Source organism: Lepidochelys kempii, chromosome 15 (assembly GCF_965140265.1).
Source record: "Lepidochelys kempii isolate rLepKem1 chromosome 15, rLepKem1.hap2, whole genome shotgun sequence".
Taxonomy (NCBI): Eukaryota; Metazoa; Chordata; order Testudines; family Cheloniidae; genus Lepidochelys; species Lepidochelys kempii.
The window spans coordinates 32548615-32575974 of record NC_133270.1 but is presented as its reverse complement, the minus strand read 5'-3'; the positions used below and the strand labels follow the sequence as shown (position 1 = coordinate 32575974).

General features: G+C 48.4%; 1 protein-coding gene across 2 annotated transcripts in view; it reads left to right on the top strand.

The window, feature by feature from the left end:
* The window catches only part of TTC28 (tetratricopeptide repeat domain 28), a 510505-nt gene that overhangs the window by 381677 nt on the left and 101468 nt on the right, over positions 1-27360 (top strand). For both annotated transcript variants that reach the window (XM_073313673.1, XM_073313672.1), the window contains exon 6: positions 15762-16269. In XM_073313673.1, coding sequence (XP_073169774.1) covers positions 15762-16269 — 508 coding nt within the window. The remainder of the gene's footprint in view (positions 1-15761; positions 16270-27360) is intronic.

The window sequence follows — 27360 nt, the reverse complement described above, 5'->3', positions numbered from 1 at the left end:
GTTCTAAGTGCAGGACTCTGCGCTTGTCCTTGTTGAACCTCATCAGATTTCTTTTGGCCCAATCCTTCAATTTGTCTAGGTCCCTCTGTATCCTATCCCTGCCCTCCAGCGTATCTACCACTCCTCCCAGTTTAATGTCATCTGCAAACTTGCTGAGAGTGCAATCCACACCATCCTCCAGATCATTTATGAAGATATTGAACAAAACCAGCCCCAGGACCGACCCCTGGGGCACTCCACTTGATACCGGCTGCCAACTAGACATGGAGCCATTGATCACTACCCATTGAGCCTGACAATCTAGCCAGCTTTCTATCCACCTTATAGTCCATTCATCCAGCCCATACTTCTTTAACTTGCTGGCAAGAATACTGTGGGAGACCGTGTCAAAAGCTTTGCTAAAGTCGAGGAACAACATGTCTTTCCCTTCATCCAAAGAGCCAGTTATCTCGTCATAGAAGGCAATTAGATTAGTCAGGCATGACTTGCCCTTGGTGAATCCATGCTGATTGTTCCTGATCACTTTCCTCTCCTCTAAGTGCTTCAGAATTGATTCCTTGAAGACCTGCTCCATGATTTTTCCAGGGACTGAGGTGAGGCTGACTGGCCTGTAGTTCCCAGGAGATAATGGCCAATGGCTCTGCAATCACAGCCGCCAATTCCTTTAGCATTCTTGGATGCAACGCATCCGGCCCCATGGACTTGTGCTTGTCGAGCTTTTCTAAATAGTCCCGAACCACTTCTTTCTCCACAGAGGGCTGGTCACCTCCTCCCCATGCTGTGCTGCCCAGTGCAGTAGTGTGGAAGCTGACCTTGTTCGTGAAGACAGAGGCAAAAAAAGCATTGAGTACATTAGCTTTTTCCACATCCTCTGTCACTAGGTTGCCTCCCTCATTCAGTAAGGGGCCCACACTTTCCTTGACTTTCTTCTTGTTGCTAACATACCTGAAGAAACCCTTCTTGTTACTCTTAAAATCTCTTGCTAGCTGCAACTCCAGGTGTGATTTGGCCTTCCTGATTTCACTCCTGCAAGCCCGAGCAATATCTTTGTACTCATCCCTGGTCATTTGTCCAATCTTCCACTTCTTGTAAGCTTCTTTTTTGTATTTAAGATCAGCAAGGATTTCACTGTTAAGCCAAAAGAAAAGGAGTACTTGTGGCACCCTAGAGACTAACCAATTTATTTGAGCATGAGCTTTCGTGAGCTACAGCTCACTTCATCGGATGCATACCGTGGAAACTGCAGTAGACATTATATACACACAGAGACCATGAAACAATACCCCCTCCCACCCCACTGTCCTGCTGGTAATAGCTTATCTAAAGTGATCATCAAGTTGGGCCATTTCCAGCACAAATCCAGGTTTTCTCACCGTCCACCCCCCCCCACACACACAAACTCACTCTCCTGCTGGTAATAGCCCATCCAAAGTGACCACTCTCTTCACAATGTGTATGATAATCAAGGTGGGTCCTTTCTAGCACAAATCCAGGTTCTTTCACTCCCTCACCCCCCTCCGAAAAACCACACACACAAACTCACTCTCCTGCTGGTAATAGCTTATCAAAAGTGACCACTCTCCCTACAATGTGCATGATAATCAAGGTGGGCCATTTCCAGCACAAATCCAGGTTTTCTCACCCCCCCACCCCCATACACACACAAACTCTCCTGCTGGTAATAGCTTATCTAAAGTGATCATTAAGTTGGGCCATTTCCAGCACAAATCCAGGTTTTCTCACCCTCCGCCCCCCCCCCCCCCCACACACACACAAACTCACTCTCCTGCTGGTAATAGCCCGTCCAAAGTGACCACTCTCTTCGCAATGTGTATGATAATCAAGGTGGGCCATTTCCTGCACAAATCCAGGTTCTCTCACCCCCCTCCAAAAACCACACACACAAACTCACTCTCCTGCTGGTAATAGCTTATCCAAAGTGACCACTCTCCCTACAATGTGCATGGTAATCAAGGTGGGTCATTTCCAGCACAGATCCAGGCTTTCTCCCCCCCCCGCCGCCCCCCCCCCCCAACACACACATAAACTCACTCTCCTGCTGGCTTTAGATAAGCTATTACCAGCAGGACAGTGGGGTGGGAGGGGGTATTGTTTCATGGTCTCTGTGTGTATATAATGTCTACTGCAGTTTCCACGGTATGCATCCGATGAAGTGAGCTGTAGCTCACGAAAGCTCATGCTCAAATAAATTGGTTAGTCTCTAAGGTGCCACAAGTACTCCTTTTGTTTTTGCAAAGACAGACTAACACGGCTGTTACTCTGAAAACTGTTAAGCCAAGCTGGTCTCCTTCCTTCGCAGTGACCCCCGAAGGAGCAGCATGCCCTACCCGAGGAGGCCAGCCCCCCTCTGCCTGTGTGGTGCTGCCTTTATCTGCACAGTGAATGAAGCTTATTGGTCTCCATGAACCACAAGCACCCACTTGGTTTTGAGCAAACGTTCCTGAACTGCTGCTGAACAAGCTACATTATCCTGGTCATGGTGCTGGTGAGCTGGGCAGCTGCTCCTTTCCCTCACCCACCGCTGCCTGACACCCCCGCCCCCACTCCCACATCACTAACTTTTGGCTATGAAGCTTCCCAGTCTTCTGCTGATACAGTGACTGAGGCTGGTTTTTACAACTCCAGGCAAAACTAAACCCCCAGCTCCAAAATAACTGAGATGGAGACGACTGATTAGAGAGTGTCTCCTTCTAGGGCAGTATTATCTTGAGCCGCAAATGAACAGCTGACAGCCAGAGTTTTCTGTGCAGCCTAGTGTCAGGAAAAGACAAACTGAATTACCCTGCTCTGCAGTCTAGACACTGGGTGCTGAGCTTTGCCTGGACTCGCACCTAGCACTCACACTTGTCCTTAGCAGCTGATGCCATGGAAGAGGAAAGATGACTAGTGCTTTAAAGCAGAGGTTCTCAAACTTTGATTTAAAATTTTTTGCAGACCCCCAAGCCAACTTCTAATTTTCCCCGGGGGTGCTCAATCCCCACTCAGCCCCAGGCCCTGCCCTACCCCGACTCTACCCCCTCTCCTAAAGCCCTACCCCCACCCCATGTCTTCCCGCCCCCGCTCCATCACGGCCTCTCCTCTTCCCCACCTCTTTCAGTCCGCTCCCCAAAGTGCACTCTGTCCCCACTGGGAGGGAGGGGGAAGAGTTGATGAGCGGGGCTGGCAGCCCTGCACATGACTCGCGGACCCCCTTGGGTTCGTGGACCCCAGTTTGAGAACCGCTGCTTTAAAGCATAGTCATTCCTTTGTAGAATTAAACAAAGAGAGGGCTAGAAATGTATTGTCAACACACCTTGTAGCATCCCTCTGATGAGGATAGAGTCCTTTACTCATGCAAGGCTGTGGAATTTAATCCATTTATCAACTGGGAATTGGAGTTGTCTCTCCCTGCTGTGTTTGTACATTGTTCTAGTGTGTCATCAATTCCTGGGAGTGGGCTGCTCTGTTTTAATCAGCAATCATTACCACAGACTAGCTCAGCTGTTCCACAACGCTGGGTGGTTCTGTGTTTGCTTTTAATGTTGATGTTTCCTGAACTGTTTCTGTGCTGTTGTAACCCAGGAAAATAGATGTGGGTTCAGTTCCCTGCTCTGTCACAGACTTCCGGAGTGACCTTGGCCGAGTCACTAAGTCTCTCTGTGCCTCAGTTCCCCACCAGTAACACAGGGTCATGGCTCACAGGCATGCTATCAGGATAAAGGCATTGTACCCAGAGGTGATGGGGCCATGTAAGTACCTGTATCGAGAGACAGGTTTCAGAGGGGTAGCCGTGTTAGTCTGTATCAGCAAAAAGAAAGAGGAGTGCTTGTGGCACCTTAGAGACTAGCACATTCAGTCTGCTTGCACAGAAACATCCCAGGGCCTTTTCATCACAGTTGACACAAGTGTCCTCAGCCAGAATTTCCCCTCCCCTTGCCATTGTGCTATATGTTATGAACCTGCTTGGCTGCCACCCTCCACCCCAGAGGGAGCTGCAATTCAGTGCTGCTGTATGGATACAGGGGTAAGTCCTTCCCCTTCCCTTTTTCCATGGTAGTGGAGGTGCTGTGCCCGAATGAAAAGCCTGCAAAGTTGGGTCCCAAAGAGCTCTCCATATGCTTCCACACAGGGAGAGGAGCGGGGCTCGGGCCAGTGCATTCAGAGCAGCTGGAGATACTGGAGCTTCAGAAGGCTGCAGTAGCAGTGGAATGACTCACCCTGGGAGTAGGGGAGAGGCACTGAACCTGGCATGACCTGTGTGGGATTTGTCCCATAACAGATGAAGATGCTATAGAAATACAAAACATGCTTATCTCCCATCTAGTACACAGATGTTACATGCGGGCAGGTTTGGCTAGGCAGGTCACTTGTCACTGAACAGATGCAAACTCTCCAAACATGCATCATTTTTCTGCTCTGTTGGTGCTTTCACTAAGTGACACTGGGTGCCAGACTGCAGTTCGCACTGCCTGTGATAGAACATGCCTTTGGGATGCTAAGGAAGGCTCCCTTCTTGCTGCTGCAGGAAGCATAATGCTATCACAGACTGGGAAGTCTAGGTTCAGTGGCACAGCTACTCCTCAGTGATGTTCAATTTACTGCAATGCACAACCTGCCGTTTTGAAAGGATGAAATACAGATTCTGAGAAGGAGAATCATTGAAACTAGGGAATGCTATAGAAATAAAAGGCCAAGCCCTACTACAGAGAAATAAATTAGGTTTGACAGGGTTATTGATTCCAGTGTATTTTCACAAGATAGAATCACCTTAAAGCAGAGCTGCTCCTCCTTTCTGCATACAAATAATGTCTGGAGGGAGAGTCATGCCTGCTGCTTCTTTTCTCTTCTTCAGATGAGACACAACTCGCAAAGTCTAGCACCAGCACTTCAGCCTGGCTTTCGGGGCAGTTTTGGAGATGGTGACACTTTTTGTGTATTGTCTGTTAAATTCACATTTGTACCTAGAGCACATTCAGGTCTTTGAGATTGGTTCTGAAATGCTGGTAATTTCTGAGTAAATGATCAGTGGGTTTAACAGAACTGAAGGAAAATGTGTGTAATAAAGTGCTGCTGACAGCTGCTGGGAGTCCTCTCCTCTTGGCAGAACTGACAGCTAATCCTCTCTGAATGAGCATGTAGATCCTGAAAGCACTCATCCCTTCTTACTACCACCCGGACCTGTAGAGCAAACTGAGGAAGCATCCATCATTAGCTAATCCCCATGGCTTAGTCCCTGGCCAGCACCAGCGATCTGAGTATCTGCTAAGCATCTTCATTATTTGACTTTTCCGTTTGGTAATGGACACACCGAGAATGCCACACTGTCTCCAGACAGGTGTGGAGAGCTGCTCTTCTGTGCCCCGGGAAGCAGCTTTGGGGTGGATGTGAGCATTAAATACCAGTCACCTTTGGTAGCCTTCCATGTCTCTCTACCTAAAGCTCTGAGTTGATCATGTCAAGGTTGTAGTGACCACAGCCTGCAAGTGTGGCTCAGCAGGGACAAAGTAGCACTGAATTCCTCTGCAGCCACTGTCCCAGTTCCCTCTTGCTGCTCTCTGGCAGGGCTTAACTGGAAATGCTAAAGAGGGGACATTTTGGGGCACTTTCTAGTGGCACTTTTTCACTTGTCTTGTTGGCAACTAAACTCTGCTTTCCCCATTACCAGATATCCTTGCTAGGCAGCTAGAGCTCATTGGGCAGTTACTTGATCTTATCACATGCTGGTGGCTACCCCACCCATTGCCTCAGTTTAATGACCCAAAATTGAGTTAAAACAATAATCCCTCAATGTTTGCTCCTGGGAGCTGCTGTAAGAATACAAACTAGCAAACTCTACAATCAACTTGCACTCCCAGCTACCTTTGAGACACCACTGACTTCCTGAGGAAACTACAATCCATCGGTGATCTTCCTGATAACACCATCCTGGCCACTATGGATGTAGAAGCCCTCTACACCAACATTCCACACAAAGATGGACTACAAGCCGTCAAGAACACTATCCCCAATAATGTCACGGCTAACCTGGTGGCTGAACTTTGTGACTTTGTCCTTACCCATAACTATTTTACATTTGGGGACAATGTATACCTTCAGATCAGCGGCACTGCTATGGGTACCCGCATGGCCCCACAGTATGCAAACATTTTTATGGCTGACTTAAAACAACGCTTCCTCAGCTCTCATCCCCTAATGCCCCTACTCTACTTGCGCTATATTGATGACATCTTCATCATCTGGACCCATGGAAAAGAAGCCCTTGAGGAATTCCACCATGGTTTCAACAATTTCCATCCCATCATCAAACTCAGCCTGGTCCAGTCCACACAAGAGATCCACTTCTTGGACACTACAGTGCTAATAAACGATGGTCACATAAACACCACCCTATACCGGAAACCTACTGACCGCTATGCCTACCTACATGCCTCCAGCTTTCACCCTGACCACACCACACGATCCATCGTCTACAGCCAAGCTCTGCGATACAGCCGCATTTGCTCCAACCCCTCAGACAGAGACAAACGCCTACAAGATCTCTATCAAGCATTCTTACAACTACAATACCCACCTGCAGAAGTGAAGAAACAGATTGACAGAGCCAGAAGAGTTCCCAGAAGTTACCTACTACAGGACAGGCCTAACAAAGAAAATAACAGAACGCCACTAGCTGTCACCTTCAGCCCCCAACTAAAACCCCTCCAACGCATTATTAAGGATCTACAACCTATCCTGAAGGATGACCCAACACTCTCACAAATCTTGGGAGACAGGCCAGTCCTCGCTTACAGACAGCCCCCCAACCTGAAGCAAATACTCACCAGCAACCACATACCACACAACAGAACCACTAACCCAGGAACCTATCCTTGCAACAAAGCCCGTTGCCAACTGTGCCCACATATCTATTCAGGGGACACCATCACAGGGCCTAATAACATCAGCCACACTATCAGAGGCTCGTTCACCTGCACATCCACCAATGTAATATATGCCATCATGTGCCAGCAATGTCCCTCTGCCATGTACATTGGTCAAACTGGACAGTCTCTATGTAAAAGAATAAATGGACACAAATCAGATGTCAAGAATTATAACATTCATAAACCAGTCGGAGAACACGTCAATCTCTCTGGTCACTCGATTACAGACATGAAAGTTGCAATATTACAGCAGAAAAACTTCAAAACCAGACTCCAGCGAGAGACTGTTGAATTGGAATTCATTTGCAAATTGGATACAGTTAACTTAGGCTTGAATAGAGACTGGGAGTGGCTAAGTCATTATGCAAGGTAACCTATTTCCTCTTGTTTTTTCCTACCCCACCACCCCCCAGACGTTCTTGTTAAACCCTGGATTTCTGCTGGAAATGGCCCACCTTGATTATCATACACATTGTAAGAAGAGTGATCATTTTAGATAAGCTATTACCAGCAGGAGAGTGGGGTGGGGGGAGAGAAAACCTTTTGTAGTGATAAACACCCATTTTTTCATGGTTTGTGTGTATAAAAAGATCTTCTGTACTTTCCACAGTATGCATCCGATGAAGTGAGCTGTAGCTCACGAAAGCTTATGCTCAAATAAATTGGTTAGTCTCTAATGTGCCACAAGTACTCCCTTTCTTTTTACAATCAACTAGAGTCCCAGGCAATGTTCTGTCCTTGATAAGATTCCAAGACCCATTTCATTAGCAGGAGGGGCACATTTTCACAGCAGCGCACAGTTTGCAGCCTTGCAACTCCTCATCAGACTGCCCAACAGACTAGCATTGGGGTAAAATTATATTGCAAGATATTATTTCTCACTCTCTCTCTTCCTCCCCCTCCCCCCGTACCTCTCTGTTCCACACGGAACATAAAACCTTCACCACATCATTGCCTGTCTCCTGCTGCAGTCTTAGGAGCCTAAGGCTGCCTTTGTGATGGAGGAAACACAAGGGAAAAGAATTAGGGTTACAAAAATGGAGTGTGGGGGGGTGTTCAGGTGAGGTGAAATAAGGCGTGAAGGCTCTTGAGCGTGGGAAGGAGTATGGCATGAATGCTAGCCTCCTTCTCGAAATCAGACCCACAGACTGGAGGAAGGGGTGCACAAAGATGGCAGGATGTGTATCGAGTAGGGCAGAGACTTCCCCAAAGAACAAGTGCAAAACAAGAGCTGATGCTCTCTTGACAGATGAGAGCTAATGTGGAGACCAGCAGCGTTAACTTGCACAATGAGTCTGGCACATCTTCAGAGTCTCCCAGGCTGAGAAATGTCCCAAGAGTCATTCATGAGCAGTTGCTTACATTTGATCAGACATACACATTTTAGGGTGTTACTTCTGCACCCTGATTGGATGAACACTCTTGGGTGTTGTGGATAAATTCAGAATTTTAATTTTGTTATTTACAATCCTTTCTCTCCAAGAGGTTTTACTTTTCTGGTTTGGCCTTTCTCTTCTGTCATGTTTTTAATGGCCATGTTTTCTCTGTCCCAGCTTCCCCCACCATTTATCTGTCTCTCCTCCTCCATTTCAAACTGCTTTTCATTTATCTCTGGTCCCCTTCCCCCACCCCTCCTCTACTTGGTTTGCTTGGTACGGGGGTAGAGAGTTATTCACCTTACAAATATCTCTTCATGGCCCCCATTCTATATTGTCTGGGGGCTTGTCTACAGAGGAAAAGTATGCCAGTATAAGCTAAGGTGTGAATTTAAACTGATGAAGCTACACTGGTATAACTCCCTGTGTAGACACTCAGGGTATGTCTTCACTAGCAGCGTTAAAGCACTGTTGTGGCTGTGTAGTTGTGGCACCAGCGCTAGGAGAGAGATCTCCCAGCACTGTAAAAAAAAAACCACCTCCATGAGGAGAGTACAGCAATGCAACTTTCTCGCTCAGCTAAAGTGCCAGTGTAGACAAGCCCTTAGCCCTGGTCTACACTGGGGGGGAGTCGATGTAAGGTACGCAACTTCAGCTACAAGAATAGCGTAGCTGAAGTCGACGTACCTAGATCGACTTACCGTGGCATCTTCACGGCGGTGAGTCGACTGCTGCCGCTCCCCTGCCGACTCCGCTTGCGCCTCTCGCGGTGCTGGAGTTCCGGAGTCAACGGGAGAGCGCTCGGGGATCGATTTATCACATCTAGACTCGATGCAATAAATCAACCCCTGATATATCAATGGCTACCTGCCAACCCGGCGGGTAGTGTAGACCTACCCTTAGACTGCTTTGGAAGGGGATTAAGCTTAACCAAAAAAAAGCCATTCTTATTCTGAAATTAGTGTGTCCACAGGGAGTGTCGTACCAGTTTAACTATATTGATATATTATCGGTATAAATGGTAAAACTTTCCTGGGTAGACAAGCCCTATCTTACTTGCAGTCTTTAATGTATTATCTTCACAGCATCCCTGTGAGGTAGGGAAGTGCTGTCCCCATTTCACAGATGAGGAAGCAAGGCACAGAGCGACTGCCCAGGAAGTTTGTAGCAGAGGTCTCTGGCCCTGGCCCCATCCCAACCCCCTCCCTACATACCAGCCCACAGTGGCGGGTGAGGAAGTTCTGACGGGTAAGTGGACAGCACCATGACTTTGCAGGTGTAACTGAGAGTCCTGGTTTGTTGTTTCGCCAGGGTCTAGGAAAGGCTCATCTCAGATGCCTACTTCACACCTGTGTTAGGTGAATTTCATTTTACTCTCTTCCCCTCGGCTGGCCCCTCCCACCTTCTTGGCTTTGCAAGTGAGCTATAACCCCTTTCCCCACCACCCTGACTGGGAACCAACACCACCCTGGTCAGGGCAGATATGAAGGGGAGATGACAAAATTGTTAGGGCTCCCAGTATTTGGTTCTGTTTAGCATTAGAACTCAATGGGAAGTAAGAGAAGGAAGGTGATCCAGGCCCCTGTAGGCCAGTGGCAGCTGCACACTGATGTGTGTGTGTGTGTGTGTGTGTGTACTTTACAGCCCAAGAAAACAGCTGCAGTCCACCAATTTAAAATATTATAAATCCAAAGGGAGGTGTTGAGCCTTGGTAACTCTGTAACTCAGGGTCCTGAGAGGTTTGCTTTCTTTGAGTCCTGCATTCCCACACAGCTCCCCCAATCATCCACTGCTTGAGCCATGCACGGGAATTCAATCACTGTGACCACTGGCTCCCTGCTAGAGTGGTGTCTGGGGATGGGGTGAGCCCCAGCTGCTGCCAAGTGCCCCCCCGGGGGGGGAAGGCTGGGCTCCCACTCAGTGCTGCCCCTTGGGGACTCGCTTCCAGGCATGCCTGATCTATTTCCAATTCTTCTGTCTGCGCTGCTGGAAGCCGTGTTTCTGCTGTCCAGACCATCATCTTTGGCAAGTGCTTATGCACTGGTGCTGGAAGGAGTCTTCTAACAATCACTACAGACACAGCAGTGTTTGTGGGTGATGTGCATGATGTTCTCATGCTTATAGGTGTTGAACTGTAACTCAGATAACTTCTTCCTAACAATATAGCTGTGACATGGCCAGCTTCTGGCTTGGATGAAACAGCTCAGGCCCCTGTGTTTCCCTGTTATCAAGTCCCCCTGTAGCTGTGCTTCTTTATTATACATCTGTTTAGCATCAGGCTCTTTACCTTACTCAGCTAGAAAAGCTGATCTGGCTGTTCTCAGGAAACACAGAACAATTAGAAATGATTTTCTTCTTTAGAACTTACTTCTAAAGCCTCAGCTTGGTGGCAGGAGTGTCTGCTTTCTCTGAAAGGGATAAATTGCATGATTACAGGTGGAAGCAACCTCCACTGTAAGATATGTCTTTGTCCGCTTTATAAAGCATTCATTTTCTTCATGTCTCCTGAAGCAAAACCCCAGTGGTACCAGGCCAGAGTCTCCCATCCCCCTGATGCAAAGCAAAGCCACTCCTGAATATGCATCTGGAGTCCACTTCAGGCAGACACCTCTGGGGTCAGCCTTGATGCACCCTTTGTGGTGTTGTGAGGCTCCTTCAAATGCAGATGGAATTCCCTTCCTCTGTTAGTTCTGTGCATGAGCCACTAGAGTTCCCAGAGGACATTATTGTGTGGAGGATTTTATTAAGTATCCAACGAATATATCTTCCCCAGTCCTACTACCAGCCCCCAGCAGCATGTCCCTGGTGTCCCTCAGCAGATTTAATCACCAAATTGTTCCCAAATACTAGTTTTATGTCAGGCTCCACAATCTTCCACTAATGACCCCCATCAGTACTTTGTGAGCACTGAGAATTCTCTTACTGCAGGAGAGATGCTGCAGGGAACCAGCCCAGAAGAAGCCAAAACCACCCTGGGCTCTCCTCATGCAGCCATGAAAATGATGGCGAAAATTGCCTCTGAAACTGCACAAAGCACACGGATCAGACATCGCTCCATTTAACACAATAAACCGCATATCCCAGTGCAAGCACTGCAGTGAGAGTGGGGGGGCCCCCTTCTGCCCTGGGCGTGAGAGAGTCGCCTGTGTTAGCAATAAAGACATCTGTGGAAGTTACAGGATCATAATCCATCCTTTCCTTTCCCAGTCCTCCATCCATTTCTCCCTCCTTTTTCCCCTCCCCACCTCACAACTCTCCTCCTCTGCTCTTCCCCTCCATTATCTGAAGAGTTAAACCCTGGGCATTCAGTGGGGCAAGTCAGGCCCCTTCTGCCATGCCCCAAGGGCCTTGGCCAAACCATAGATCTTAGGCTAGCTCTTCTTGCTGTGCCTGGGGATGATGTTGGACTAAGTGATTACAAGCCCCGGGAAGGAATTGCTGCAATAGCCCAAATCGCTCTCTAAGGTAATGATCTGGGGACTTTCTAAATGCTGCTTCTCAGTGTGCAATGTGAGAGGTCTCTGGAGGTGTGCAGCAGTGCTGAGATTCATCTAGCCCTGTCATGCCTCTTCTCCCTAGCTACTGCACTTTGGACAGGCTGAGTCTGTTCCCAGCTGTGATCAATACTACCTGGCCATGGCTCTTCTCGCTGACTAATGTGCAAACGAATGTCCCCAACAAGCCTTGCGAGGCTGGTTCTTATGGTCAGGTTTCCCGAGTGGCACCGTGAGAGAGTTGCCTGCTCCCGGCCTTAATTGAGGCTGCAGTGCTAGTCGGGCAGGGGGTTGTACTGCACTGGGCTTTAACGATGACAAGAACAGGCTACCAGTGCCTGCTGGTCAGTAATGGGTACTTCACATGTCACCAGAGCTGGTGGGAGCCCAGGTGTATTGTATGGAGTCACAGCCTGTGCAGGGCCTTACAGTGTTGTGTTTAGAGCCTATACATGGTTTCTAAGTGCATACGTTTTACCGTTGGGCTGGGAATTTAGACACAACATTGAGCCATTTTCACTTTAATGAAATTTCACAAAGCAAAAAAATTCTGATTTCTGCCTCTAGTTGTATAGCAGCCTCAGAACAGGCTCCGTCAGACCCACCCTCAAATAACTGCAGTGCCTTGTTAGAGTTTGCCAAATAGTTATTTCATTAAATTGCTTGAGAACTCTTTCCAAAGAGCCAGATCTCTTTCAAGATGGTGTGAAACTAACATGAATGGAATGAGGCCTCCTCCCAACTCTGCTTGTTGCTGCTGCAACATGTATGGAAACAAACTGGCCCTGCTTGGGTGGATAACCCTGCATACAGCGCTCCGCCAGCCTGTCAGCAAGCGTGTCTGGGAGGCCACCATCATGTCCAGGGTAATGAGGTACTGCACCTTCTCACTTAGTTGTGGGGCTTCCATTCCCAACAAATCCAAGTCCATTCCCAGATACATTAATATTCTGCTGAGACCTTTCATCTTATGTTCAGCTAGCTGGATGACAAACTCTTGGTAATGGCCTAAAACTTTCCAGCATGGGGAGAAGTTAGAGATGGGGCCAGGAGCCAGTCCAGGAATGTTCTGTGGGGTGCCCCATAGAAAATATTTTTCTGAGCAAATATTGTAACTGCCTTTTTGTCAGGACTCCCTCTGCACGTGAGACAGGTGCCTTCATGTCTGAAGAGAAGTCGTCCTTTTCCACCCTATTGTTGTTCAAAACATGTCTGTCCAGCAGTTCTGCCTGGGCATTGGTGCAGCCCACCAGACTCTTGATCCCAACAGAAATGGTCTCTTCCTTTTTCAACAGCCTTCCCTGCTACACAGTGTAAACCCTTCCTTTTGAAGGAGTACAGTCAGGCCCCAACCCCCCTGCCAAAGCCTGTCTTTTAGGCTCGTTCTGGTGCACACTAGCTGTAGAGGGTGGATTGGAGCAACATGTCCCACAGCCAAGTGTAACTTCCAGCCCAGGCCAGCGTATTCAGTCTCCTCACCCCCACAGTATCAGAGGTGTGAGTAAGAGCAGGTTAGGGGAATTGCTGCTTGCTGCTACATTTTCCATTCTGGGGCAAGTTACAGCAGCAAAAGTAACGTAACTTTCCCTCCCTTACAGCATGAATCGAGAGCATTAAACCCTGGATGGCAGCATTGGTACCAAACACCAAAGCCTGTCTCAGCTGTGCCCCTAGTGTTGGACTGCAGGAATTCCCATCCATCCTGTTCTCCTTGGCTAGCAGATCAGGCCCAAGGCTAAGACTCAGGAGATGTGGAAGGGGAATCCTCAGGACTCTAACGGGAGCACTTTAGAGACCCCGAGGAAAGGGGGAAGGTTTCATCATCTGACTTCCTATCCCAGGAGTGTGCATCAGCCTTGCCAGGGAAATCACAATGTTTTTAGCATCAGCTGCAACTCTGCTGGTCTCAGATATTTGCTGCCTATTGTGCTGCATGAGATTCATCTATAGCATCAAGTGAAAAAAAATGAAGTCATTGTAAATTCTGGCAGTTTTTATGGTATAATTAAGCTGCCTACAAGGATCCCTCAGGGAAAGCAAATGCAGCTTTGCTATTTATGGAGCTGGCCGAGGTAGTGCTTTCTGGCCAACTTTCATATCTTATGACCTATAAATTGTGTTTAATAGCTAACCTGTTGCCTCAGATTCTTGTATCAGAAAAACTGGTTTCCTTTTTAATCTATTTAATTTGCATCAGCACAGCATGTTTACAAATCCTTGATTTGGAAACATTAGTCCATTAATGTTGCTAAGCATGGAAGTAATTTATCGTCTGCACTGTCTGCCCTTTGCTCTGGCCCATAGATCTTCCTGACACTGCATTATTCTTCCTCCTGTGATATAATTTTAATAAAAATAATCATTAGGAAGGCTCCTCTGGTCTTGGTTGTTGAAAGCCCTGAAAGACGAGTTGCTGCTGTGAGACTGTAGCTAGTAGTAACAGTCTAGTGCAGCTCCCAACGCGGGGACTTGAACCAGCTTTCCTGCTAGAGAGGAACCCTCATCTGCTGCCTGTTCACAGCTGGGTGCATGTGATGGGGTGCCCAGGAAGGGGTTAATGGCCTGACAGGACTGAAATGGAACCCTCTTGCCTGCTGGATGTGTCCAAGCTGGATGTAGGGCCCCAGCTGTAGAGAACAATCGGGAAGATCTCAGTATATCAAGGACAAGTGGCAGGCAGGCTGGGAGGGAACTGCCTTTGCAAAGGCCTGTATTTGCTGGGGTAGGCATGGCTTCCATGGGGAGAGGATGGCAGTTCTAACGGCCTCTTCTGGTGCGGTGAGTGGGAGAGGTTTCCAGGGTGGCTGGGGACAGACCCAAGCACACACTCAGAACCATGATACTACTTGGACATGTAAAAAGCAGGGTTTTCCTCCTAACCTTGCTTGGGGTGAGTCCATCTTGTGGGCTAATGCTGTCGTCCTTCGGGCCTTCACTGATGCAGCAGCTGCTCAGTGTAGTTCAAGGGGCAGGTTTAATCTACAACCACCTGAATAATTTGGGTTGGTGACGCTGAGCATGCTGGCTTAACTGTGCAGGTATCCTTGTCTGATTCCTTATCCCTGTCTGATCGCTCCCTGTGCATGGGTCAGAATTCCCACAGCAGATGTTTTAAGGACTATCTAACAAAGCAGATGCCATGAATCTAGCGCAGGAATCTCTGCAGGCTCAGTATGCAGAGGGATTGGGAAGCTCTGCAGTGTGAACATGGTCAGTCTGAGCTGCATCCTGCTGCAATTTCCCACAGATCATCCTCTTAGGCTCCTTATTCAGAGCCTGAGACCTCTGCTGCTGTTGGAAAGGAGCTCATTGTGCAGGAAGTGGCACAGAAGCAAGCAATTCATTAGTCATTATTCTGCAGAGAAATGCCATTACATATCTGTCTGCCCAAGAGCCCTGTGGACAGGACTTTGCTGTGATAACTGAAATGACTGTAGGTGTAGTAGTGAGAGATGGGCTGAGATGCAGCTGCCTTCAGGGCAGGAACCCAGCTCTCTGAGGCAGCTCACACCTTGTGGCTCCTGATATTGCCAAGTTCCTGCAGATTCCACATTCTGTATTACCCCACAGTCCCCAGGCTTTGCAGTGCCATGGGTTTCCCCACTACGTCTGTCAGGGGATGGGAAGGTATAGTGCATCAATGAGAGAATCCCAGTCCAGTTCTCTCTGCCAGCCCTCCAGGTGCTCTCCCTGCAGCCCCTCATTGCCACAAGCTGCCCTCAGAGAAATGTCGTAGCTGCTGGAGAGCCACAAACAGCACGTTCCCCTGTTCGGCAGCTGGGGATTTTTCTCCTGAGTATCGTGTTGCAGGTGCAGATAGACAGGTTTTCACTGGACCCTCCAGGAAGCAGAGCTGGAGTCTCCCTGGAAGAGTTTGTTAGAGGCTAACAGGTGACTGTTGTGTGTCCCTTTGACTTGACTCTGTTTCCACAGGCTCTCACTCTCACCCTCTCTCTCTTGTCTTACAGGCAGCTTCCTCAGCTCTGAGCAGCCTGGGCCATGTGTACACAGCCATTGGTGATTACCCCAATGCACTGGCTAGTCACAAGCAGTGTGTTCTCCTTGCAAAGCAATCCAAAGACGAGCTCTCGGAGGCCCGCGAGCTGGGTAACATGGGGGCAGTGTACATTGCTATGGGGGACTTTGAGAATGCGGTGCAGTGCCACGAGCAGCACCTGAAGATTGCCAAGGAGCTGGGGAACAAGCGGGAGGAGGCGCGAGCCTATAGCAACCTGGGCAGCGCCTACCACTACCGGAGGAACTTTGACAAGGCCATGTCCTACCACAATTATGTGCTGGAGCTGGCTCAGGAACTGGCCGAGAAAGCCATTGAGATGCGGGCCTATGCTGGCCTGGGCCATGCTGCCAGATGTATGCAAGATCTGGAGAGGGCCAAGCAGTACCATGAAGAACAGCTGGGCATTGCTGAGAGCCTGCAGGACCGAGCTGCTGAGGGCAGAGCCTCTTCCAATCTAGGTAAGTGCCCCAGGCTGTGTGGGGAATAGTGTAACAATGCCTAACCACATGGTCTACTGCAGGGAACTTCGCTCTGTGTCACCTTCTCAAATCCCTTGCTTCCCCTAAGCCAGCTGCTCATCTCAGTCCCCTTCATTCATAGGTGCTGGAAGTAGGGGAGCGGGGCACTGCAGCACCCCCTCGCTTGAAGAAGTTTCCATCATATACAGGGTTTACCGTTTGGTTCAATGGCTCTCAGCACCCCCACTGTACAAATTGTTCCAGCAGCCCTGCCTTCATCCCAGCAGCAAGTGGGCACTTTCCAGGTTCAAAGTGCCAAAGCAATATGCTCCTGGGGCAGCCCTTTAACATATCCAAGTGGTGGAGTGAAAAGCATGAGGTGACTCCAGAGCAGGGAGTGAAATGGTAAGATGATGAGTTTGGGGGGCTGCAAAGGTGAGCCAAGAGAAGGTTTTAGGGGCAAAGCAGGTGCGGCAGCACGATAATGTCCAGTGGGGGTGAGGGCATCATGATCTGCCATCTTGTCATAGGTTTGGGACCCATGCAGGACATCGGGCCCAGCTAAGCACTCAGGTGTGAGGGTGGGGACGTTTCATGGACCAAAGGTTGGCTCTGCTCGTTAACCTTACAAAATGCAACTCCTCACGTCCTTCTCGCTAACCCAAAGGGTGCATTGTCCAAATCCCGGCAGAGCTGATTTTCGAAGCAAGCGCAGAACCCAAGTTTTGGATGATGTTTGTTCCTGTGGGGAGGAGACGTTAGTGTCCTACAGTTACCACTAGAAGTAGGATTTAGAGCAGGGGTGGGCAAACTTTTTGGCCTGAGGGCCACATATGGGTATGGAAACTGTATAGTGGGCATGAATGCTCACGAAATTGGGGGTTGGGGTGCGGGAGGGGGTGCGGGCTCTGGCTGCGGGTGCTGGCTCTGTGGTGGGTCCAGAAATGAGGAGTTGAGTGTGTGGGAAGGGGCTCCAGGCTGGGGCACAGGGTTGGGGTGCGGAAGGGGGGGTGAGGGCTCTGGAGATGAGAGTTTGGGGTGCAGCAGGGTGCTCCGGGCTGGGACCCAGGGGTTCAGAGGGCAGGAGGGGGATCAGGGCTGGGGCAGGGTGTTGGGGCGCGGGAGAGGGTCAGGGGCAGATTCCGGGCGGCACTTACCTCAAGCAGCTCCCAGAAGCAGGGGCATGTCCCCTCTCCAGCTCCTATGCAGAGGCATGGCCAGGCAGCTCTGCATGCTGCCCCGTCCACAGGTGCTGTCCCTGCAGATCCCATTGGCCATGGTTTCCGGCCAGTGGAAGCTGCGGGGATGACACTTGGGGTGGGTGCAGAATGCGGAGCCCCTTGGCTGCCCCTACATGTAGGAGTCGGAGGGGGGACATGCCGCTGCTTCCAGGAGCCATGCAGAGCCACAGTATGCACGGAGTGATGCAAGCCCCCGCTCCCTGACTGGAGCACCAGAGCAGGGCAAGCCCCGGACCCTATTCCCCGGCAGGTGCTCGAGGGCTGGATTAAAATGTCTGAAGGACCGCTTGTGGCCCCTGGGCCGTAGTTTGCCCACCCCTGATTTAGAGGGAATGCCGCTCTACTGCTTCTCCCTTTCCCTGGTCCCAAGGTGGGAATTCAGAGAGCACAGATGGTTCTTGCTGCTTTTGCTGTGACTTTCGACATTGTGGACTTTCCTGTCGTAGGCGACGGTATCCTGGCTGTAATTCCCTTCAGCAGTCCAGGTGTGGCTGTGGGGGCGGGAATGACAGAGAAGGGCTGTTGGGATGATGAAATGCTGGCAGCCCCCAGAAGTGCAGTTCTAGCAGGCAGCCCTGCACTGTAAATTAGCTTCTGTTTCTGCCTGGCAGTTCGCACTTGGTTCATTTGTTGATGCTAATTGTACTCTGATGTTATCTGCGGCAGGTAATTGAAATGGGCTTGATGAATTACTTAATTTCCTTTAATAGCTTAGTCTTCAAGAGCTGAATAAAGAAGATAAGGTGAACTGAAGAAAACAGAACAGCCCCAGCTTTCTAATTAGTGCGCTGAGTTTCCTTTTTCTTTACTCAAATTATGGCAAATGTGTAAGGCTAAATGGGTTTATGATGCAAGAACCCCTTTGGGGCATTGACCTTTAAAGAGCCAGTACTGAGCACTGATAACATTTCTGTTCGTATGACAGGGGATCTGATGGCCAGGAGGTTGGAAAGGATGATGCTTTGAGTCTGACCTTGTATAAGGGATGTTTGTATAAGGAATTTAGCAAAATACAAATGCAAATACATTTAGCAAAGAGCTAATTACATTCCCCGTGTCTCTGGCAGGTGCTGTGAGATGTCTTTTCTGCGGGTGCGCATGAGAACTACTCTCTGGGTTCTGCTGGCAGATAACAGGGCAGGAGAGGCATGTTCTGGGTTCTGCTGGACCGGAGTGTAGAGCATGCGCCCAGGGCTCTGCTGGGGTTTGGGGCATGCACCCTGGACTCTGCCAGCTACAGGGGTGGAAGTGCTTCTGTGGCTCTGGCGGATGTGGGGCTGTGGGCTCTGCTGGCCATGAGCAGGGGGAGCATATGCCTTGGGCTCTGTTGGCAGTTGGGGGCTGGGGGCATTCATCACTGACTTTCTCCAGGTCACTTGGAGGAGGCCTCTGGATTCCTGCCAGTTTTGTACGTTAAGCAGCTGAGCCCTCGGGCCTCTAGGCCAGAGTCCGTTATCAAGAGGAACATGGCACTGCCTTCAGAACTCATCAGAGCAGTTCCCTAAACCATCACCCAGCTAGGACTGCGCCTGGACTAAGCCCCCAGTGTCTTCCCCAGGTGAACAGAAGTGAATCCCGGATCTCTCCCACTCATGTAGTCATTGTTCAAACTCAGTTTTACAGGTGTAGAATTAAAGGCAAGTTGCTGTCCATAGCCGGTTTTGCCCAGTGTGGCCTGGACACTTTCCTTGCATGAGAGCAGAAAAATAGTGTTCAGGTCTAAGTTAAGTATCACTGCGTTAGTTTGATAGTGGTAGAAGGTCTCCATTAGGGTACCCTGGTAGCGTGAGCGCCTTCCTGGGGCGTGGGGGACATGGGAGTGGGAAGAAAGTGAGCAAGAGATGATCTGTGGGAGATGGGAAAGGAAGATTCCATTTCTAAGTCTCTCAGTCTAGCTGAACTTTGCGTTAGCTTCAGCCGCGCTGCCCATCCCTTGTATGAACGAGCCAGTGGACGCTATCCCTCTGGTTTGACTTCAGGAATCCTAGGCCAAATAGAATCCCGCTGACCACGGAACACAGCTGTTGGGCCGCAGCACGCTGGTGCTTCTCCAGGATATTGCTGGGGAGCTGCTCAGGGGGTTTAGTCCAGCATGTATCAGTAACAAGCTACTTACAACTAGTGGTGAGAACTGGCTGGAGAAAGCGGGAATCCGGAATCCTTTACTGAAGGGTCTTTGAAGGGTGCCAATGAGAGGGCACAGCCACATGGGGGTTCTTACCAAGAGGGACTGCACTGAAATGGCCTCTGTACGGTACAGAGGACAGATTGTGTGTGTCTTCAAAGGAGGCTAAACCTTCAGCATGAGGATTTGCTGCTGTTTTTCTCCTCTGCAAAGCACTTACTCCTTTGTGGGGCGCTTCCCCATATATCTCTGCATGTTCAATTTCTGTTGCTGAAAATGTAGTGTGGGGAACAGAAGCTAGAATTGGTTTCCTCAGCATTGTGATTCCCTGCATGAGTGTTAAGAGGTGTGTGTTTTCTGGGTCATTCTCTCCCCTCTCATCCTGTGTGACACACGCAGTGGGGCAGAGTGAGTCCCCTGTAGCCTTGTGGGGGGGAGACATTAGGTCTGAAACTGAACAACATTTCTTCTTACTTGCCTGCGCCTTTGATACATTCTGATGCTCTGTTTGTCAGAGCCATGAAACAACCCTCTTGGCACAGAAATATTGCAAAGAGACGGGATTAGCAATCCTCTGCAAGCAAAACTTTTAACTGTGGCTGCTTAGCCTCAGCCCTGAAGGATCCCATGCACCATTGGCTTGTGTACACGTGCTTGCTCTCTCTTCTGCAGACCTGACACAAACTCACTTAGGTTCTTAATGCTCTCACCATTTTGCCAGCTCAAAACCCCATGAGGCAAGTTTGGATTAGAAAGTTCTTCTCAGTACCATTATTATTCTTATAGCAGCTTTATATTTAGCGATACTTTCATCACATGATTCCAGAAATTTTTCTGTTGAACAGTGAGGGGTTTCAATGCAGCAGAAATATTTTTCTCGAATTGGGTTTAAGCCTAAATGTAACTTTGTCAGTAGTGCTGAGTCAGCCCCTCCTTGACTTTGAAACAGCCTTCCTAGCTTCTAAATGTAGGATCTCACGTATCAGTTGATACTTTAGCTGTACCTTTCTGCCCTCCTCTCTGTCAGAGTTGTTACTTTGAGAAATCAAAATGTGTAGTTCTTGTTGAGAAAGTCCATCAATGTTATTTAAAATGCATCCAGTACCAATTAAATGTCGTCTTAATTGTCTTTCATCTAAGCCACATGTAAAACAAAACCTCATCAAAATAACCACACTGCCAGCCAAAAATGTATCTGAATGTGTGTTTCTGAGCCAGAATGTCGGTGCTGGCCTCTTTGCTGAAACAACAGAAATTTTTGTTTGTGTTTCAGTGATTGAGATGGAAGGCTCTCCTTACTGTATTATCTAATGCCGAGTGAGACAGAGACAGCATCTAACATAGCCCAGCTGCTGGTGTGCTCTGCAGGAGATAGACTGTGCTCTGTGAGTCAGTAAGCAGAAGGTAATGGACTGAGGGCAAGTCACAAGTTATCAAGCCCTTCATAACAAGGAGATGTGGAGTTTAACCAGGACTCTGAATGTCAACCTTTGCAAAGCAGATGGTGTTTTCAGATTCCAAGGCCCCATCTTGAGAGTTGGCGTGTCAGCCTCTGCAACTCTTAACTCTGCTTACTGCCATGTAGAAAAGGCACTTCGTATTATGAGCAAAGGACTGTTTATAGTCTCTATAATTGCATATGGATGCTAAGCTTCTATTTCCCTCTGCATCTGCTTCCCACTAAATCCTGTATATGCTGCATGTATTGAAATGCAAAAGCAGAGAGGAATTTATACTTCACTCTCAGAGCTAGGGCTGGAAGGCTCTGCTTTATTTTCACAGAGTGGAAGATTATAAGGGATTTAGCTCATTTTGAGAGAGAATTGTTTCAAATCTCAAAGTACATCGAATGTACTCAGCAATAGAACATGGTGTGTAGCATGTGTGTTGTGTATTACGTATGGGAAATACATCGTATGCCACCCATACCACTGGCAGATGCAGCAGGCATGACTCCAATGAAGGCAATGAACTTTGCCCATGTGCATGTACTGCAGGTGTCTTAAGTGCTGTATCTCAGAGGGATGCAGGGTGCAGTCTCAGGCTGAGGAGTTGCAGGGTGTTTTCCCCAGGTAAGTACAAGTAACTCTGCACTGAAGAACTAATTGTACTAACCCAGCCTTTAATCATAAAGGCAAAGTTGCATGGTACCTACAGAGTTGCGGTAGTGAGGTTTTATTTGAAGAGACACTTTAATTATAGGCCCCAATCATAGAATCATAGAATATCAGGGTTGGAAGGGACCTCAGGAGGTCATCTAGTCCAACCCCCTGCTCAAAGCAGGACCAATCCCCAACTAAATCATCCCAGCCAGGGCTTTGTCAAGCCTGACCTTAAAAACTTCTAAGGAAGGAGATTCCACCACCTCCCTAGGTAACGCATTCCAGTGTTTCACCACCCTCCTAGTGAAAAAGATTTTCCTAATATCCAACCTAAACCTCCCCCACTGCAACTTGAGGCCATTTCTCCTTGTCCTGTCCTCTTCCGCCACTGAGAATAGTCTAGAACCATCCTCTCTGGAACCACCTCTCAGGTAGTTGAAAGCAGCTATCAAATCCCCCCTCATTCTTCTCTTCTGCAGACTAAACAATCGCAGTTCCCTCAGCCTCTCCTCATAAGTCATGTGTTCCAGACCCCTAATCATTTTTGTTGCCCTTCGCTGGACTCTTTCCAATTTATCCACATCCTTCTTGTAGTGTGGGGCCCAAAACTGGACACAGTACTCCAGATGAGGCCTCACCAATGTCGAATAGAGGGGAACGATCACGTCCCTCGATCTGCTCGCTATGCCCCTACTTATACATCCCAAAATGCCATTGGCCTTCTTGGCAACAAGCGCACACTGCTGACTCACATCCAGCTTCTCGTCCACTGTCACCCCTAGGTCTTTTTCCGCAGAACTGCTGCCGAGCCATTCGGTCCCTAGTCTGTAGCTGTGCATTGGGTTCTTCCGTCCTAAGTGCAGGACCCTGCACTTATCCTTATTGAACCTCATCAGATTTCTTTTGGCCCAATCCTTCAATTTGTCTAGGTCCCTCTGTATCCTATCCCTGCCCTCCAGCGTATCTACCACTCCTCCCAGTTTAGTATCATCCGCAAACTTGCTGAGGGTGCAATCCACACCATCCTCCAGACCATTTATGAAGATATTGAACAAAACCGGCCCAAGGACCGACCCCTGGGGCACTCCACTTGACACCGGCTGCCAACTAGACATGGAGCCATTGATCACTACCCGTTGAGCCCGACAATCTACCCACCTTATAGTGCATTCATCCAGCCCATATTTCTTTAACTTGCTGACAAGAATACTGTGGGAGACTGTGTCAAAAGCTTTGCTAAAGTCAAGAAACAATACATCCACTGCTTTCCCTTCATCCACAGAACCAGTAATCTCATCATAGAAGGCGATTAGATTAGTCAGGCATGACCTTCCCTTGGTGAATCCATGCTGACTGTTCCTGATCACTTTCCTCTCATGTAAGTGCTTCAGGATTGATTCCTTGAGGACCTGCTCCATGATTTTTTCAAGCATCTTGCAACTTTTTGGAGAAATAAAAAAAGACTCAGGTAAAATGTCTCAGGTTTATCCTCACCCATGGTGATATTTTTAAAGTAGTTAAAAATCCATGTAACCATTTTTGAGATTTACAAGCATGAAAACAGTTTTCCAGTTAAGGCTCTCCGATTAAGGAGATTTCGCAAACCCCTTTTTAGCATCTAAATATCTAAAGAACAGCTTCTTTTGTATGACACTGTCTGACGTCTCAGTGAGAGTCAGTGGTTTAAGCTGTTATTTTTCTCACTCTTCTGACCTTCCTGATATTGCAGATCAACACTCAACAATAGAATAACTTCAGTTATAGTGAAAATGTGTAATATACAGCAATTAAAAATAGAATTAAATACATTTACACACATTAAATACATTTAGTTCTATAATAAGGGCCTGGAAATGCATCAAAATGATCAGAATCATAGAAATGTTGTGCTGGAAGGGATCTCAAGAGGTCATCTAGTCCATCCCTTCCATGCTGAGGTAGGACCAAGTAATCCTGCACCATCCCTGACAGGTTTTTGTCCAACCTGTTCTTAAAAATCAACAGTGATGGGGAGTCCACAATCTACCTTGGAAGCCTGTTCCAGAGCTTAACTATCCTTTTAGTTAGAAAGTTTTCCCTAATACCTAACCTAAATCTCGCTTCCTGCCCCTGATTTCTTGTCCTACCTTCAGTGGATATGGAGAACAATTGATCACAGTCCTCTTTATACCAGCCCTTAACATATTTGAAGACTGTTACCAGTCCCCCCCCCCCCCGACTTCTCTTCTCAAGACTTCTCTTCTCAAGACTAAATGTCCAGTTTTTTTAACCTTTCCTCACAGATCAGGTTTTCTAAACATTTTATTGCTTCTGTTGCTCTCCTCTGGACTCTCTCCAATTTGTCCATGTCTTTCCTAAAGTGTGGCACCCAGAACTTTAGTTGAGGCTTCAGCAGTGCTTGAGTCGAGCGGGACGATTACCTCCTGTGTCTCACGTACAGCACGCCTGTGAGTGCACCGCAGAACGGTATTAGCCTTTTTCACAGCTGCATCACCTTGCTGACTCATATTCAGTTTGTGATCCCTATAATCGCAGATCCTTTTCAACAGTACTACCACCTAGCTACTTATTTCCCATTTTTGAAGTGGTGGATTTGATTTTTCTTCCTAAGTGAAGTACTTTTCATTTGTGTTTATTGAATTTCATCTTGTTGATTTCAGACCTATTCTCGAATTTGTCAAGGTGGTTTTGAATTCTAATCGTGCCCTCCAGAGAGTTTCCAACCCCTCCTACCTTGGTGTCCTCTGCAAATTTTATAAGCATGCTCTCTACCCCATTATTCAAGTCATTAATGAAAATATTGAGTAGACCCAGGAGAGGCTCCTTCAGGACCCCACTAGATATGTCCTTCTAGTCTGACAGCAAATCATAGATAACGATTTTTTGAGTACAGTCTTTCAACCAGTTGTGTACCCACCTTATAGTAATTTCATCTAGACCACATTTCCCTAGTTTGCTTCTGAAAATGTCATGATTATATGTTCAACATCTGAGGTTTAACCACTCGTTATGACCATTCTGATGTCATCAGGATTATTTTTGTAGGTTTGCAGAATACCCAGTAGGAAATCTACTGAGACCTGTGATGTGAAATTAAATATATAACAAACATAGCACAGATGATTCCACTGATGCTCTTAAAATGCAGCTAACCAAACTGGGTGCTGGCCGACAGGGATGGATTCAATCACAATCTAAGGTCTTGGGTAGAGTAGGATTTAAAATGTGATGTTAATATGTGCTAACTAACGCACTAAAAAAGTCTAGTGCCGACAACACCCAGTGCCTTTAACACATGCTAAATGAGGCAGTTGAAGACATGCGGGAGCCTAGCTAATTTGTGTAAACATCAGGCCTCCAGTCCTAGACTAGACAAAGCCCAAGAAGACAAGACTTGTAAGGTTTCCTTAGCTCTCTGGAAATGCAGGCTGCCTGTGCAGGGTTGTCTTGCCTTTGCTTTGTGGTTAGTGAGGGGAGAAGGATCTTGATCCACTGTGCTGTTTCAGCTCTTTAACCTCTTTTAGGGTTGATGGTTCCCATTCATGCTTATGCCCTTCAATATCTGCTTGTAGCTTAGGTTGCATTTATAATGATTTATACTTGTGTTCTGTAGACACTGCAGCTGGTGCTTCAGATGGCTGTTTCCCTAGAATCCGTCTCTGCCCTGAGCAGTAATTGTTAAGCAAAGGAAGGAGAAGTCCCCATTGGTTCTAGGTTGTGTATATTTTGCTCCAATTTCACAGATCTCAGAAGTGCTGTATGAGCCTTCTTTAGCTTTCCTTGTTCTTCCTCCCTAGACTCTGTTTGGTTCTGTGTTTGGACCTTTTCCCTGTTGCATACTACTCCTGGATGGGGCCCGGCTGCCTAGCTGCCTAGAAGAGAGCCTTTCTTTCCTTTTGAAATATACAATTATAGCCGTGTGAATGAGTCAGTAGCTTTGTGTTTTGAAGTGACAGAGTGTTTCTGGATCCTCACGCTCGTGTGACAGGCACAGATGGTGAGACAGGCTCCCACCAGGCTAGCTTAGTGATAGGGGCTGCGGAGAAGGAGATTGGAGACTCCAATTTTCTGCTCTGTTATGCCACTTCCTCAGCTTTGTCTTGGGTAACCATTTGTAAACATTTGCTCATTGCTTGTTTTTTCCCTGTGGTGTGGTAAAGAGACCGACTGGAACATCTGAAGCTGCATTGGCTTCATCTCCCATCTGCCTACAAGCCTTAATTTTGGCTGTTAAGGAAAGCAAAGCGATGTAATTGTTCTGGTATGTGAGTGTTTCCCCTTCCTGATCTTAGTTAATCTTGCTGTGGGGCCTGCTAATTGCATTGAGTGTGTGGCTTTTCTAGAACCTGCAGAGCAAGAAGTTGCAGGATGTTCCCTGTCAATGCAACTTGTTAGTGTCCCTGGTGCCTTTAATCCCAGAGCTCTGCCTTGGAATCATCATCTGTTGGGGGAGAAGAGCTGCACCTGTGCCTCTGAAGGGGTATGCCAGATTCCCTTGTCCTCAGGAGCAGCCTCTGTTTTCCAGGTGGTGATCTGTTAATCTCTGCTGCCCAGGGCCCCTTTTTGTAGGCAGCAGCCCTTCTCTGAGAACAGCATGCTCTCCCCGGAGAGTTCCCAAGTTCTGCTGGCCCACAGAAGAGCCTTGCTCTAGGAATCCAATCCCAGGAACTGTTCTCTGCCTCCCTTCCTGTGCAGGGCAGAGTGCCTGGGACAGGCTCCTCGTCAACAACTCTGCCATCAAGGAGTTACTTCCCTTCTAGAAACACAGCATCACATCTCATGTTGCTGCCTGTTGAGGGGATTCAGGATGCTAATGTCTTATTTTCAAACTGGACACAGGCTTTCTGCGCCAGGGCAGTGCAGCTTCTAGTTACAAATGAGCCCATTGGAACTGGGTGGGTGAGGAGCAGATTATTCTGCAGGCCCCATAGCTATGGTCAGTTCAGCGGCCACTATCACAGACACTGACCAGTAGAGTCTGAGAGAGCCCAGCTATCTCCTAGTCTGCAAATAGTCAGATCCTGGTGGGGGTGGTGACTGGCTAATCATGGACTCTTAATGGCAACCAGTATAAATTATTTCCTCCCATTTCTTCCAAGGAACCTGCATCTCTGGGGGTGCATGAGCTCCAGATTGGGGAGCTAAAGGGCTATGGCCTGCTGACTGTGCACCAGGCTCTCCTTAAATGGTTTATGAGTAAGGCTTTGAGTCTGTCACGGAAGTCACGGATTCCATGACTTTCCATGACCTCTGTGACTTCGGCAGCAGTTTGGGTGTGTGGGAGGGGACTCAGGGCTAGGGGCAGGGGGTTGGGGAGTGCTTGGGGGGGGCACTTACCTGAGGGTGGGGGGCTCCCTGGCTCCCACTGGCATGGCCCTGCAGCTCCTAGGTGAAAGAGGGGCCAGGGGGCTGCATGCGCTGCCTGCAACCGCAAGCCCCACCCCCACAGCTCCCATTGGCTGCGGTTCCCGGCCAATGGGAGCTGCACAGCTGGGGCTTATGGTGGGAGCAGTGTGCAGAGCCCCTGGGCCCCTCTGCCGCCTAGGAGCTGCAGGGATGCGTGGAGCTGGGTAGGGAGCCCCCACCAACCCTCCCCTCCAGCACCAGTGGAGGGCCCGGCCCG